Here is a 17,181-nt window from a genome sequence, read left to right as displayed (position 1 = left end):
TCTTTATCCAAAATCCACAACCACACATCTCACATTTGTTTCTGTCTGAGATTTATACCTCCACAGTAATATAATGGAAGGAATTTAAATGACTGTGTGGCATTCACAGCATTGAATAATTATGTTTAAAAAATATAACTACAATCTCTCTTTCTAGATAACATGACCCAGTTACTCTCTATAATCCACAGAATTGTGAACAGTTTTCAGAGTAAAACTATTTAGAAAACTCTCTTGAGTAACAGGATATTTGGAGCAGCTATAAATCTGTAACAATTGGGCCACTCCATCTGCTGAGGAACATTGTCTGCAATAAGAAAGCTCAATAAAAGATACTAAACCATGTAGTGAGATTGTGCTTTGTACGATTGAACATTATTGTGGTCAGTAAAGCACTGAATATAAAAATATCTAACACATGTTTTCACATTTTCATTTCACTTAAGCCTATCAGTTTAAAATGGGTCCATAACAGATCATTGTGGGATGGCATAGGGTGGCACCTTAGCCTGAGGCAAGATTATCTTTGATATAGTAAGTAACATAGGAAAGGGGTTTAGTTTAAACATTCATTGCTACAGGCTTGTTTCACTAAAATTACATTTTAGTAATTTCATGCAGTTTTCATCTAAATTACTTTCTAACAAAGACATAATAAAACTATGAATAGTGTATTTTGTCGATTTATCCATCAGTTATCCAGACAAAGAAAGCAGGAATGAAACACCACTTTCAATGTTTTTAATGTAATTTTCAACTATGAGCACCAGAAATGAAATCCCTTCCACCTCCATTGTATTTGGTGTTGAGACAGAAACCTCGTAGACAGATATCTCCTAAATCTAACAAAAAAACCTTTTAATATTGTGATATTTTACCATTCATAGTATGTCCAACTTCCTGTTTACAACTGGTCCAGTTATCCTCATACTTTCTGGCCTGTCCTTGTGTAAACATGCAGCTCTGGTACATGTAAGCCATGACAAATATTGATCGCTCCATGTGGTGATATTTTCACCCCTTTTATTACATTTATGTTTCTGTGCAAACAAACCTAAAGTCCTTCTATAGTGGGTCAAATCTAAAATTGCAGTTCTCCACTATTTCCCAGTCAGGGAAGCAATAATAGGGAATTAGGGCGACTTTATCCACAATCATTCTATCCACCTCATGAGCCAGGCCTCGTAAAGACTTCCTGTTCAGTGAGCCGTGCTTTGTATGCCACAGCTCTCCGGTACATGGTATGGCCTGAACACAACACACAGCAGAAAAATGTTTCTAGGAAAAGGCAAATGTTGGATCTTTATTTTGCATGCATGACAGTTGTTGTTATTATTATTCATTCCATCCATTCCATTAATAATCAGTTTATCTCCTGAGCTTTCTGACTGGCTGGTAAAAAATCAGATAGCGATCAGCGTCGGTCTGTTCTGTTCATCATGAGGACAATCAGAGCGGAGGCCCCTATAATCAAAATGAAAAATGGTTTCCACATCACTGCTCTGGAAGTCTGGAGAGCCATTTATATGTCAGTTCACATGATACAAAAGTAAAAAAGTGCTTTTTATTTGTGGTTGTTTTTTGTACAACAGTACACGCATTGTATTGACACAGAGGAACATTAATAATAATAGGTTATTAAAAATAATAGTTTTTTTTGCCTTCGCCTCAATGGGGAGAAGACGCTGCAATCAGGTCAGGAGTACTGACGTGCTCTTGAAGCATAAGTAAAGTTATTTTTGGAAATTATGTAACAATGGCAACAGAGTATCCATTTATTAAACTGATAGAGGAATTGTACAGAGCTTTGATGTTACAGATAGTTGGGGTCAAACTTGATTATTTAATAGTAAGACCTTTACTGAACTTTAATGCTGATCCATCATGAGTTACTGCAGAAGTTGTTTACTCATATGACGGACACAAAGGATGGTAAATGATCTCTGACTCTTGCAGGGACAGGCCTCTGGAGGAAAATGCAGCTCTCTGAAAACAGACAACCAGCCAGAGGCAAGCGAGGCAGCATGTCGACAATGAGCGAGATTGTCCTTGCTTAACGGCGCAGGAAGCGGTTACGTAGAAGCTGACAATCTCACATCGCTTTGAAATAAATTCAGAGCATGGGGAATGGTTCAGGGTGTTCTTTGCAGCTGAATTACCTCTGCAGTAAACTTTTCCCCTTCTTTTGCACTGTGTGTGTTATGTATTCTTACAGTTCAGGAGACTCATAAATGAGGTTGGATAATCGTGGCGGCAGCGGGGAGTTCAACCTCGGAGGCTAAAAACAAAGAGCAACTTTGTTTGAAAATCTTGGCAGATTACATTCATTAGCCCACCGCTTGTGTAATGTCCTATTCAGGATATTATTTAAAGTGAAAGTGTTTCTGTGTGGACTAAAATGTCCAAACAAAACAATATTTTTACAGTTCAAATGATTATCTCTGGTTTTCTGTGTCTTTCTGTCTTGTCTTTGATATGTTAACAAGTAGGCTGCACGGGGAGAGTATCAACCACACACACCGGTTTACCAGATGTCCACCAGTCGCTCTCTTCTGGATAATTTTGAATGATTTGATATTCATGGCCAGCTGATTTGAAAACTGCCTGGAGCCAAACACGTTGGATTGGACCAGATTGGACAGATAGAAAAACATATACATTCATTCCTAACTGCTGGTTTGTTGTTTATGCAACAATCAATGCCAATCATTTTGCCTTTGCCAGCTGCCATGATACCACAATACTGCAGAAATACAGATGACTTTGGTGTCTCTGCTAATGAATAGGCATTTTTTAAATAAAGGATGATTCCAGGTAATTACAAATTGGATCTTACTTTCATATTTTTACTCTCAAAGTGAAATGCTGAGATCTGTGAACACAGCAACACAGTTAAAATGTCCGACAGTAAAACAACAATAAAACAGAAACATGAGCAGTCAGACAATTTGGTTTTAAACAAGACAACAGTTAATATATATTAATACATTTACATTACATTATTATTATTTATATTCTTTTCATTAGCATACTTATTCATGGATCAGTTATCAGCATTATTAGTTTATTTATTACACTGCCGTATATATTGTAGTATGTATATTTTTATATGTCTTATTTTCTATTTTTATATATTGTTGTTATATACTGTAGTACAATGCACACATTTTAACATGCTTCCTATTATTATTTCTTTCTTTCTTTAGCGACATGAGCAACTGCTGATTTAAACCACTTATTAAATACACAAACAGACAAAAAAACCTTATTTGGAAGTAAAACAAGAATTGAGCATGTCCATAATGTCAGTAATAATCCTTCATTGCACAGAAAACTGTGCACAAACTACGGCAAGTATGATGGGTCAAAGGGGCAGGAAGGCGCTCCGTGAACGCTGATGGAGTCAGAAATGAGTTTGACCTTGGGGTTGACTGTCTAACTGCTTGTGTGTGTTGCCCCATCTGACATATTTTTAAGTGATCTCAGAGCTCAAATAAATTAGTGAGTGCAGATACAAATTGGCAAAACTTTGAATTGAAAGCTGAGCTCAAACTGAGACACAGTCTGATTTTCATTGTTTTACGAGTCACAGTTCTCTATATGTGAAAAGACACATGCTGGGTGGAAAGGGATTTGCTATAAATAACCTTTAATTAAATAATCTTCACAAGTTTTCCAGTCTGCATTTCTTTGAAAGGTGTAAAAAACCAGAAAGTGACAAACGATAATAAGAGTCACACATACAGGCTTACAGCTGATTATGGGGAAGAAAGGTGACTGTTGTGAGCTTGATCTGGTGTGTGAACATAATACAAAGCTGTCTGCATTTCAGGATGAAGTATGAAACTGTTCTGATTTCAGCTGTCATTGGTACAGTGCAGTGCAGTACAGTGTTTTACTAACATTTGGACAGATATTTGTTTTTCCTCAATGATTTTTCTCAATGTTAGACTTTAAGGGTCTTTTCCTCTGCTTCTATAGAAGCAGATTCACTATTTTGGTGAAAGGAAATTTTTGTACACACAATGCATGTTCCCCTCAGAATGAATATTAAATCGAATAATCCAATGACTTTTATCCAGCACCATCATCACATCAACATTTCTCCAGTACTTTGGTTTATGACCAAACATCTGCACAACTAATGACATTCCCGTCAACCTCACGTACTTTACTAGATACTTTACTGATCTTTAGCAAATGTTAGCATTGTCATTGTGAGCATGTTAGCATGCTGATGTTAGCTCAAAGCACCACAGAGCCAGAGCCGTTAACATGGCTACAGGGGTGGGTAGTAACAGATTGCAAGATACGCTTTTTTAAACTGTACTTTCTTTCTTTTCTTTCTTTATATATATATATATGCATGTATGTATATTTTTGAGTAATCTACTTCACCACATTTGCATTTATACTTGCGTTTCAAATAGTCTGCTCTTACTGCAGGGATTGAGTATAGGGGGGAGCAAACGAGGACCACCTATACTGGAGATGCCAAGTTTCAGCTGCCTTGAAGAAAAACAGGCGACAATCTCTGACCACACCTGAACACTTTTTATACCCAGATCTAAAAAAGACAACATGATGGACTGTTATTGTGCCTCACGCTGAACATTTAGATCTCTGCTTTTAAAAACTTTTGTTCTTACCTTCACAAGCACATGGAAGTAAGTTGCACGTACTGTAGGTACAAATGTAGCGAGCTTGCTAACATTAGCTGTGTTCATTTTTTATGTGTAATGTTAATCTTTGTCATCAAATCATTTGTTATGATAATGACATGAACTCATCTTGTAATTAGTAGTCTGTTGGAATTGTATTGTTTTGTGCTGTACTTGTACTTTAATAAAGTAATTTATCAACCAGGTATTTTTTAACAAATTGTCATTTTTTATGGGAGTTGTTGTACTTTTACTTGAGTATAGGATTTCAGTAGTCTACCCACCACTGACTGGCTATAGATTCTCAGTTCAAGCTCAAACCCAACCTGCTACACAAAGAAGTTTTTGGTCTCAACCAATTACCTGAGTCATTAGTACTCAAAGATTGTGTGGGGAGTCTGGTGTATAAGAATAGAAGTTATTTTTACTCAGCTGTCTACCTCTGTCCTCATCTTTCACTGCAGAAATGTTCACGCTTCTGTTTCTAAAACTGTCAGGCATTTTCATGAGCTGAGCCCAGAATATTTCCAAGGATGATTTGGGCTGCAGAGTATAGCTCTCATAACATTATATATTATGTCTCATTTCTTTCTCTCAGTGCTGACTTTTGTACTTTCCTCATGGTGTTATTTACACATGAGATGCATTTTATTTTTACATAAAGCATTCACTCTGTTGCTCAGAATGCAATATGTTTTCACTGTAGCGTAGTATAAAGCATGCTAATCAAATTATTCATACATCAGCACCCCTAAAATATCTATTAACATTGCCTCCTCATGGGACCAGTCAGCTAATTTCAGCTGGTAAGACAACCAGCAGTGTATAAAAGAAGTCCACCGGCTCAGAAACATTGTTCTCATGGGAACCTGGCACTCAAAACAGATGCTGTTCTTCTATAGCAAGTGAAACATAATAAGATACAATATGGTCAGCGCTCCACAGGTTTGTGTCCTCTTCAGCCAGAGCAGACACCGAGCAGATTAAAGTCGAGCCCTGCTGCCAAAAATGTGACGCCGGGCCACCTGTCCACAAACCCTGGAAAATAAAGCTACGTGAGCAGTACATTTCTGTGCTGAAAGATACGTTTTTACATGTCTTTTATGTACCGTAGCAAGCGCATAATTGGGCTTGCATGCATGCTGTTTGATTCTTTGAACACATCTGACTGTTCACGGCAAGCTGGTGAGAGAGCAGCCGTTCAGAACTGGGAAAAATTGTTGCCTAATGATTATACCGCTGTTTAAAGACACAACCTTGTACTTCACATCCTCCACTCCCAGTGTTTATTAATACACTATGAGGCCAAAATTATGTGGACACTTAAACAAAGCATGCTTGTTGTAAAACCGGGTTGTAATGTGTGATACATATATCTATATATCTATATATGTATTTATATATATATATATACACACAATAAAGCTTCTTGAATCTTGAATCTTGAATACAACATTAAAACCAGGTTTTAATGTGGTGATACAACAGCCTTCACTTGGAAAAGATCTGGTTCTGGTGTTGGGTGATAAGGTCTGGCCTCATAGTCACTGTCATCCGATTCAGCCCAAAGGTGTCTGACAAGGTTGACGTCAAGGCTCTGTGAGAGGCCAGTCAAGTTCTTCCACACCACGCCACCCACAGAATCATTTCTCTATGCATTTTTTTCTATTTGTCTTGCTTTGTGTACAGAGAATAGACTGTAGTATTTAAAATGTTCATGGTTGCGGTGACGTCAACTGTAGGTTTCTGAAGAGCTGTTGTGAAGCTCAGTGCGGTCGGCTCTGGCTGTTGCCATCTTGGCAGTCTTGGCTCCACACCGGCTAATCCAAAACCAGACAAAGACGCGATGTGTTGGTTGAGCTCAGGTGGACTGAATGAATCCTGGTTAGTGAAAACAGCCTCATGTGGTCATGCCCTTAATTAGGATTAACTTTAAGCCTCGATATAATTCAAACCTGTGTGTTATACAAACCCCATACGAGGAACTTGTGTTACTTCCATGTTGGCTTCATTTGTCAGCCATTTGGTACGGAGGCATTGTCATGTTAATACAGGAAAGAGTTTTTCCCAAACCGATGCACTGTTAGAAGAACACTATTGTTTAAACTTAAGCATTTCCATTAATTGGGAATAAGCCTGAACAATGAAAATATGGGTCGGTTATTTCTTTATAATGTCCTAATGATTTCTTGGTGGTTTCCTGGAAAGATCGATGTAATCTGGTTTCTGTAATTGTAGGGCAGATAAAGACAAAGAGTCTGAGGATGTTATATTAGTTGTGTTGAGTTTAAAAACAGTTCAATCCTTCAAAGAACTGCTCCATTTAAACTCAAGTTAATAATTATTCATCTTTGATTTATTATTGGAAGCTTCATTCTGCATACATGTTGAAATTAATACTGGCCTTTTGGTGTCTTTAGTTTTTTAATTAATTTGAATTAATTAATTGGTCTATATTTCATTTATATAAAATATATAGTGCCAAATGACGTGAATATTTCCATAAAACATTTACAGACCTGTAAAATAAAGCAAAACTAAACAAAATGTATGTGGACGAGGTCCCTGCAGCACACATAGCTAATAATCTTGATGTTTTTAGAAAGTGTAAATGTTCCTTAGTGCATTAAGGACCTCTGACCTGGTTCCTGTTATTGAGAGGAAAATTGATTGCCTAAGAACTGATCATGAAACCTCGCTGTCCTTCAGGGAGCTGCAGGGACTTATTCTCTCTGGGGGATGCGGAGGAGTAAGGTACAGTTATATAAGAGTGAAAAAAATACATAGCAGATATAGCTGCTCTATCCATCGATGGTTATGAGACCAGCGTGTGATGTTCTGCACTCTCCATGCTAGATGCTCACACAGGGAGCTTTTATAAAGCATTAGTACCTTCACATGCTTATTTGCTGGTATCTGGATAACATGAAGCAGTCAATAACATGAAAATCTTTTATTTTCTTCAGTTTTATGAAGAATGTGTTTCTGAAGTTTTCTTTAATCTTCAGTGGTTGTTTTATTGATATTTGTATTTATTGGTAATATTAAGAAGATGTCAGGGGTGGTGACATGAGCTGGATCTGAGCCCAGAAAGTCTCAGGCACATAGTGGGAGACTTTATCAAGTATGTTTTTTTATGACTCCCTCAAATCTTTATGTTTAAGGAACAGTTCTACATTTTGAGACTACTTCTGATAGTGAGATGAGAATATTGATTCCAATCTCAATTTGTAAATAGCATCTAAACCATAAGTAAGACTGGGAAACTCTGAAAGTTATATATATCTGACTCCTAATAATACGCAAGTGCCTGAAAATGAAACAAACATCGATGCCTCACATGTTGAAGGTTATTACACCTAAATTTAATGGATATAATGCTATATTATCAATGCATAGTAGACTCTTACACCACTAAAACTCATACATCATACAACCATCTTTAGTTGCTCAACAATATGAATGATTGGAAGCTGTAAAGATGGGGATCTTTACCATCCGTCCAATATGACATAAACACAGCATTATACACAGATATGAGATTCAGACTCTGATTCAAAATGTTGAACTATTCCTTTAAGAATACATGTGAAATGCTTTGCTGCAAATGACCCCAATCTCTTCAAAGCAAATGACCCCAATCTCTTTATACTCTACAGACTTCTATAGCTTTCCTTTGCTATTCTGTTAAAACACCTAAAGACTGACTAAATATTTCAGGCATTAACTAAATCATCCTACCCTGTTATCATCACCCTGTTGCCAAAATAGCTCAGGCACAATGAGTCATTCATCATGCTCTAAACACTGGTATTCAGACTGTTGTTGGGGGAAACTGCTCTTTGCAGAACCACACAGAGATAAAGAGCCACTCAAGCCTTTTAATTATTCTTCACAACCTTTTGTCATTCCATATAATACAGTCGTTCTTTATCAAATAGGTGATTCCAAAGCAGATGCCTTTGTGGTAACCAAATAGTTTCTCAAGGCCAAATTAATGGGAGTATTTGTACTTGACTGCCTGTAGATGTGAGGTTAGTTTTAGGTGTGATACATCCATTATTTCACAATAAAAGTATGTAAAGTGATCCCTATATCTTAGACGATTATCTTCATGACTGTTGTGTTTTTGGGGAGCAGTATGGGATGAATTTAACGTTACCGGCACTTCTTATTTTTATCCACACGGATACCGCCACCTCTTGTGAGCATATCTAAAACAAAACAGCCCAAAAAATTTACTTTTTAAAAAGGATAAGTTCATGTTGTGTTTAGGGTTGAGCTGAATTATGGCACTGGCACCTTTTCTGGTTCAGTTCAGACACTGCTTTATTTCATTTCTTTTTTCCACTTGTAAAATTCCATAACAGCTAAGTGTAAACAATACACATTTTAAAGGTTCTCTGTAAAGGTTGTGTTGCTCATGGTGAGCGTGAAGCGTGACAGTACTGATTTGCTTCAACGTCATTGAAGCACTGAATCACTGTTATGTTCAGCGCTGTGTTTCTGACATTTCCAGACTATGCTGTTACTGTTATGGGCTACTGTACAATGCATGCACTTATCAGGACTGGTTTAGTGAGCAGACTGATTTTTTTTAGAGACAGATTTAACCATTGCAATATATTTACATATATCACAGACTAGGATAAATCCCCAGTTTAAAATGCAGCTGTGATTATAACCTCTCACTATATTGTGCCTATGCATTGTAAAGAGTGTGTCTTGTGTATGTTCTGACCTTGCTGTGTGAATAGCGAACCGCGATAGCAGCCTACCATACATCACTGTCAGAGCACAGACTGTTCCAGCCACATGCAGGTAATCTATTTGTCCCGGTAAAATATGGTGTAATTTGTCCCAGGTTTCTTGCAAGCCCAGCAGAAAAGACAACGATTTGAGCTGCATCTTATGCATATGTGGTATTTCCCGGGTAGTGGTGGCTGAAAGCACGCACCCTTTCTGTGTCTGTGATTCACATTGTCCTTTAGGTGTTATTTGCTTAATTTAAATGGCTAGAAAATAAGTCACTCTTGTCACAGTGTGAAGACCTACAATGCATGATGAGATTCAAATTGATTGTGGTCACTTCACAAGTTTAATGGCATGTAGTTCTACTGAAAGCTAGTTCTGACATCAGTCTTCTCTGTTCTTGGACCATAATAACATCCTGGCTCTCACTATCGTCATCGTGCTGTAGTTTCCGGTTATATAACATTATGTAACTTCATGATTTGCAGCTCTACTTATGGATGTAGTTGGTGGATCAGCAGACTTTTACATTAATTCGAAGCCTTTTAGTGCTGTGCGTCACTAAAAGTGCATCTCTTTATTTTGGCATTTGCTTTGGCTAAGAAATCTGAAGTGTAGATCTGGATAACTGCTATTTATTCATCTCAAGCAAAGGGTGTCATTTGAGAGACAGAGATGGAAATCATAGCCATGAGAGTTCACAATCAGATCATGAGAGCAAAACATCGCTGTCCTCTTAATGGGTCTTTATGTCGGTGCTGGGTCAGCAGTGCATTAGAGGAACATTTCCTTATGTAACAACCTTCCTACCCCGCAGAAATCGTCAGCATATCTTCAACAGCTTAATGGCTTACAAGAAAGTGGGAGGGAGGGAGGAAATAAAGTTTAAACAAAGAATGAGAAAGTTGTGTTTCTGGGTCAAATCACAATCAAATTGTTGTGAGATTGAATCACTGTTTAAATTCTAGCTGTGGCTGGATCCACACATTCAGATAAGCTCACATGTCTGGGCTGGACACAGATGGACTTCACAGAGATGTAAAAGATACTGTACTGTACACATCCATCCTCAAGAGTCCCATCTCTGGACATGTTTGGGAAACAAGCAAATCAATCAGTGTCAATTAGAGCTGTGTTCAAAGCAAACCACATCCTGGGAGTCAGACACTCGTTCTGCACTTAACAGCAGGCAACACAATTACGCTGCAAAACCCTCTAAAGTGCTCAGGGTCTGAGAGGATGAACCGACGCCTATAAAAGGCTCTTACTGTCTTTTATCTGTACCACTCTCAGGTACCCTCCTGAGCAGAGACTTTTCCCTGAGCATGAGAGAGGAGAGCTGCACTGGAAGCCCTCTGTTTCACGTCTTTCATGTTGTGATCCGTACCCTGCCAGACACCACAGTTCGGGATGCCATTCTACATAAGTACACTGATCTTCAAAGCCCCATTTCTGCCCCCCTTCCCTGTTCATACTCTCATTTTTGATACCTCTCTGCTGCGATGGGGGCAGCGAGAGCTATAACGGTCCTCATTGATTCCTGAAGGAGAGTCTGTACAGTCATTTCCTCTCCAGCTGAGGTGAGAGTGTTGCACTTTAACAGTGTCTGACTTCAGACTCTGAGACGTGGGCGCATAATCACATTTGACTTGCAGTGTGAATTACAAAAGCAGGTTGCAGATCCTTTCTCCCACATCGCTATCATGATGCTATATTTGATACTTCATTTGCATAGACACAACACACAACGCTTGCATCAGTATAAACCTCAAGGAAATGAACATTCAGACAAAGACTGCAGAGGAAGAAAAGCCTCCCAGCTTTCAGACGTGTTGTTTAATTCTGTATTATGTATTTTATCATAATGTAAGAAGATGCAACAGTGAATTCTGATACAAAACACAACATTTTAAATTTATTTTAAGATTTATTTGGGGTGATGTTTACATTTATTTCTATGGCAAGGCAGGTTTATGTATGTAGCATTAAGCATAGCATCATAACTAAAGGCAATTCAGTGTGTTTCACATAATATGTAAAAGACATGAAATGAAAAAAACAAAATGGGGAGTCTTCTCAAGCAGATCACTGACATGAGATTTTATTGGATTATTGATTGTTGGATTATTATAAACAATGAAACAGAATTATTTGTTCAGGATTTGCTTTATATTTCTGTTTATTCTTTATAAATTGTTAATGTTTTTCTCTTATTTTTTTTGTCCAAATGCCGAATGTTGAATACAAAATGTCTGTTCTTTGTTTGAAAGCTTGAGTATCACTTTGTTTTAAAGTGTGCATTAATATCAGTGATGTCATATTTTGCTTGCGTGCTTTGTGCTTTTGTGTTTTCGCTTTTTGAGCTCCCAGTCATGACCAGTTTCTGTGGCAACATGATTTTGAAAATAGCCCCTCTCTAACGGCCCACTGCTGTCGCAAGTTCTGCAGGCAGCAGCCCACTCTTGATGCATGACTCATTCATTGCTCATTATCATCCCACTCTCATTTCATCCGAGGCTCCCCTGCTTGGATATCTGATGGAGATGGTTGTGTGGGGGCGGGGTGGTGGCTACTATAAAGCCTGTGTATCCATGCTGGGATTGGCTGGTGGGATCCATTTAATCTGCTGTGACTACTACAGGGTCCGCCCCTGTACTCCACCCCCTCGCTCTGCCCGCCCTGAAAGCATCCATACACAACAGTGTGCTGTCTCTGTTCCAAGGAGAATATCAGCTCTGCACAGGGAGGAGAGGATTAGTGCAACCACTCAGCTCATCTGCATACACGTTCCCAGAGAACCACATGAGCATCCAGGGCTGCACCTCTTTTGTATAAAACCTGGCACTCCTATCACAGAGGCTCCACTTGATCTACTGTCACTGCTGTGGAGAGGATTTAATAGGGACCACAGTGTTTTTTTTTCTTTTGGACTCTTTTTAAAGATTTATTTTTTGATACTTTAAATTTGCAATTTGTTGTCTGTGATGTCTCTATTTAATTGGGACAATGCAGGTAATATCATTTGATATAGACTTGCTCTGAGCCCTTCATTTTTTGGGACTTTTTCCACTGAGTTTGTTCCTTGATCTGGTTTGGGAGACTGCAGCACCAGAATGCCATCTAGAGAGTCCTACGAGGTTCACAAGGAAGAGAAGTCCCTGGTGCAAAAGGCCAAGCGAGGAGAGGCCAATCAGGAGGATATTCTGGCGGCAGCTCTGGGGATGAGGATGGGGCCACAGAAACCTCCAGCCACTTTCTGGCAGCCACTTAAACTATTCGCCTATTCACAGCTCACCTCACTGGTCCGCAGAGCCACACTGAAGGAGAGCGATCGGACACCAAAATCAGAGAAAGTCCACAACTTCAAGGTGAGACTTGAATCAACTTAAAGAACTCTTGTCAGCTGTTTCACTTCCAAAATGTTGCTTTGATTTCATCATGTGTGGCCAGAGGGCTGCTTCTCATGCTTCCCTTGTGGGAGATGGGAGGAGAAGAAGGGGGGGAGTGTTACAGAGTGGTAGAGAGGGGATGAAAAACAGGGCTGTTTTGGTCTGTCCAGTGAGCCTTTATCAAAAGAAAATCTGTTGGGTGGTCTGTGGAGCACTGCTGTTAGTTCGAGCACCAGATGGAGAGATTAGGCCGATGGAGAGGGGAAACAGTAGAGGAGTGTATCCCTGTTTGGCTCCGACTTAGCTGGTGAATGGGATGGAGAGCAGCAAGTGAAATATTACCTTCAAGGCATTCAAACTGCTGATGCTTACCGATATCTTTTTGCTTCTATGTTCTCTTGTACAGCTGAATGTTATGTTTCAGCATTTTAGGAGTGTATAGTGCTGAAAGCTCCAAGGATAATGTATAATTTAAGTGAAAAAGAGTATTTTAGTATATTAGTGTACCAACACATATTGGCTCTGACAGTTGCATCATTCATCACCTGCATTTAAACATTTTTATTGCCTATAAACAGGCTTCATCAGTATGTATCACCTACAAAACAAAGAAGGATATCATCATATAAGTGGACAAAGGCACAAATGGATTAGATATATGTTAAACTGTAAACATGAAAAGGCTCATAAAGAACTGTGAAATGACATCACTCCAGGTGATTGGGATAACCATTGATGATGGCTGACTGTTGAAGAACTTCTTTGGTTCATATTTTTTAACACAATGATCATGTGCCAACTGGAAACCAGCAATTCTTCACCAAAACACTGTGCCTGCTGTATCTGCTACAGACTGAATGCAAGGAAAACAGGGAGAGTTGTGGCTTGTTCTTGCTCCCAGAGGCCTCTCTGATTGGCTAGTCTGTTGTTACCTGGTGGAGCGTTGGGGCTCCCATTTCCTACAAGAGAAAGGTGGCCTTCTACTGTTTCCATAAAAAATTTCCCTGACAACTTGCACCTGCACTCTGGTGAAGTGTCAAAACCTGCTGTGCCATGATGGCAAAGCCTCCCCCGCACCAAGTCACCACTGCACCCACCTCAGTGTTGTCAGTCTGAGGGTCTGTTTGAACAACAATCCTCCTCCACCTACAGATAATCCTCCTCTCCTGCCTCATTCAGGATGGCAGCAGCTACATCTTGGCCGGCTAAAGGAAGAGATGTGGGATGTCTATGGCTGCAACTCCCCGCTGTTCTCTCTCTGTCTCGCCATTGCACTTCATCACTAATATCTGTCACTGTCTTCCTCTCTGTTGTAGGTCCACACCTTTCGGGGGCCTCACTGGTGTGAACACTGTGCCAGCTTCATGTGGGGACTGATGGCTCAGGGGGTCAAATGTGCAGGTACATCTTGTTCTTCAGGCTACATTAACACAGTGTTACATAAACAGCTTTATCACTTCACAGCGTCCTCCGATTACGTTCATGGTGTATAAAGTGAGCATTACTGTATATGGGTTACTTGGTTTTTAGTGCATCTGGAGGATTATTGAGTTTTAATCTAAAATCCCAACTGTAGTTTATGGATTAGGGGTTGTATAATAGAGTGAAATGGGGGGCTCTATAGCTATGATGTAATATACACTTTACACTATGTTACAACCTTATTTCTGACCTACTTTTCTCCTCACTGGGTTGTGAATAGGGTAATTGGTTCAAACAAGCAGAAGGATGAGTTTTGAAGAATGGCAGACATATTATTTAAAAAAAGATCAATTGTATTGGAAATAACAACAAGGTTTTGGTTGGGTTTTTTTTTAGCTGTTCTTCATATCTTGTGGACAGGTCTGTGTTACCACTCCCACAATTTGAATGCATGAACTATAAGTAAACAAGCAACAGTAGCCTGACAGAAATATTATTTAAAGCTCAGTTCTTTGTATCTTTCATCACTATGTGATTCACAGTGTAAGCATTTTTAAAAAACAAAATCCAGTCATTTTCAGTCCTTTATGAATTTTCCTTTAGCTGTAGGATACACATGTTCAGACCTGTTATTGTGAGGTCAGTGGTTCTGTACTTGTCAAAGACTCTGATGAGATTTCTATTTTGCTGCAGCTGTTGCTAGAATTAGTTTCACATCCCAGAATAGTGCGATAATACAGTCTGATGTGTGTCTTTGATGTTTTATTGATGAAACAAAGTATGTCACACAAATCTGTGGGAGCCTGGACATTAATTATTAATGTCTTGATTTTGAAAGCTGACAACAACTGAAAGGAAGGCACATATGTTTGGAGCCAATCTTTATCAATTCTTATATTGCCATTCCTTCAGTCTCGACCACAGCGACCAGAATCTAGGGCAGAAAAGTCTCACATGATGCTCAAATTTGCATACCAAAAATGTTCTCCCACCCCCTTTTCTTTTTGTACGTGTGAACTGTTTTTGGCTGAATGCCAGGAAGCCAGCCTCTGCTTGTGCTTGTTGTGCCACATTTCCTCATCAGAGTACGCCCCCCAGCCTCATCCCATCATGCCCATGAAGGAAAACAAAGCTGGCATGTCTCTTTAATGAGGAGCAGAGCTCAGAGCGTGGGGAAGGAGCTCTGTTTCCACACACATTAAAATTCAGCGGCTTCAACCAAAGAGCTAGGTCAAGCAGCTCAAGCCCTATTTAACTTAAATACTTGGTAGAAGAACCAAATAGTCTAACAAATACAAGTGGTGCTTTTTGTCTTTTGTCAGTTCCAGTCAGGAAGGGACCGGTTTTAACTGGTAACTCTGCTTGTAGACTCAGTGATAATGTGCTGATTAGAAATTAGCAGCCAGCCACCATTAAACCTCTTCTGAGAGCCCTTTAGCCAAAACTGAGCTGCAACCTCCTCCCCATAGCAACAGAGACAGAGTTGACGGTGCAGTAAAGCAGCATCCCCTGGCTACTGGGGTCCCTCGGGCCCCTGCCTCACCCTCACCCGCCCCACCTGGGACCCAGGGGCCATCAGTGTGCTCACATGGACAACAGGAGCTCTGCAGAATTGTGTCTGATGACAGGCCCTCCTCTATTATACTGCCTGTCTCATATCCTTAAGAGAATCATCTCTTAAGGTAATTACATTTCTGCATCAATGCATATAAATGCAGGCTGCATGAATTTCTCCAGGGACCCATATTAATCTAAATATTGTCTGAGGTCCTCCACAAGGATAGATTCTTGACTTTCAGAGGTATTTTCATTTTAAAATTTAAAAATTCTTCTGAGGGATCAAAATATTATTTTTTTTGACGTTTTTGCAATCAAAAAGCACACAGCATTTGTCAAAACAAAAAAGAAAGGAAACCCTTTCAGAACTTGGAGACGGCTCAAAAGATCTAAGAGCTTGAAGAGCTGCCCCATTTTAGTCTGGGAAACTAGGTCTAGTGTAGCCCGCAGCGCCTCAATTGCTGCTTCCACAGCCATTGTGTGTGAGCTTGGATTTGGAAAAGAATGGAGCACGTAGCAGCAGCAGCAGCGCTGACTATCCCTCCTCCAGGCCACAGCGTTTTCAGTGTTCCTCTAATTCCCTCCATGCGTCTCTGTTACAAAGCAAGCTGCAGTCTCTCTCTCTCTCTCTCTCTCTCTCTCTCTGCATCTGCTCTCCATGGGCTCCTCTGTTCCAGACAAGGTGAATCCTGCCCTGAAACAGCTGTGCCTCTGGCCCGTCCGCTGTGACTGAAGACTAAACGCAATGTGGGATACTTACACTGACATTATGAATAATATGCTATTTGAGCACCCAGTGAGGCCCACTCTACATGTGAATATATCATATAGGAGAGGAAAAAAAACACCAAAAAGAGAATTACCCCACATTTAATTATTATCAAATGCATTTTGGCTGCACTAAGAAATGTTTTCATAGAAATTAAAAAAAGACACACACAAATATTTCATAGATTAATGTCCTGTCTTGGTGGTTTATCTTTGTTTTATTTTGCTGTTTGTAATAAATAAATGGCCCTCTAGAGGTGACTTTGGATTTATCCAGTGCTCAAGGTGACTCCAATGCCATGTGTGGTAGAGAGAGGAGCTCTCCGGTGGTATTGTGACATTCAGGGGGCAAATATTGATCAAGGGAATTAACACTCTTCAGCAAGCCAAAACACACACATGAAACCAGCCAACCAAATCCAAATGAACCTGATGTTGAATGTGAATCTACATAATAGTGCTCAGTTCAGAAAATACAAGAAAAAAAATCTGTTGACGTTGCCTGACAGATTTTATGGTGAAAAATAAAAACTAAAAAGCTGCAGATATTCATGAACTAAACCTGCTGTATGTCTCTCTCTCTCTCTCTCTCTCTCTCTCTATATATATATATCTCTCTGTGTGTAGATTGT

At 39.5% G+C, this 17,181-nt stretch overlaps 1 protein-coding gene across 1 annotated transcript in view; it reads left to right on the top strand.

Moving 5' to 3' along the window:
* Positions 1–12,134: 12,134 nt before the first annotated feature.
* chn1 (chimerin 1) overlaps positions 12,135–17,181 on the top strand; it is a 9,950-nt gene continuing 4,903 nt past the window's right edge. The window contains exons 1-2 of the mRNA XM_035676668.1: positions 12,135–12,781; positions 14,119–14,203. Of these exons, the coding sequence (XP_035532561.1) occupies positions 12,527–12,781; positions 14,119–14,203 (340 nt within the window). The 5' untranslated portion in view covers positions 12,135–12,526. The remainder of the gene's footprint in view (positions 12,782–14,118; positions 14,204–17,181) is intronic.

This window comes from Morone saxatilis, unplaced genomic scaffold, assembly GCF_004916995.1.
Source record: "Morone saxatilis isolate NCDOM2014 unplaced genomic scaffold, NCSU_SB_2.0 Contig5, whole genome shotgun sequence".
Lineage (NCBI taxonomy): Eukaryota > Metazoa > Chordata > Actinopteri > Moronidae > Morone > Morone saxatilis.
The sequence above is the reverse complement of the archived record's forward strand: the minus strand, read 5'-3'. Positions and strand labels throughout refer to the sequence as shown.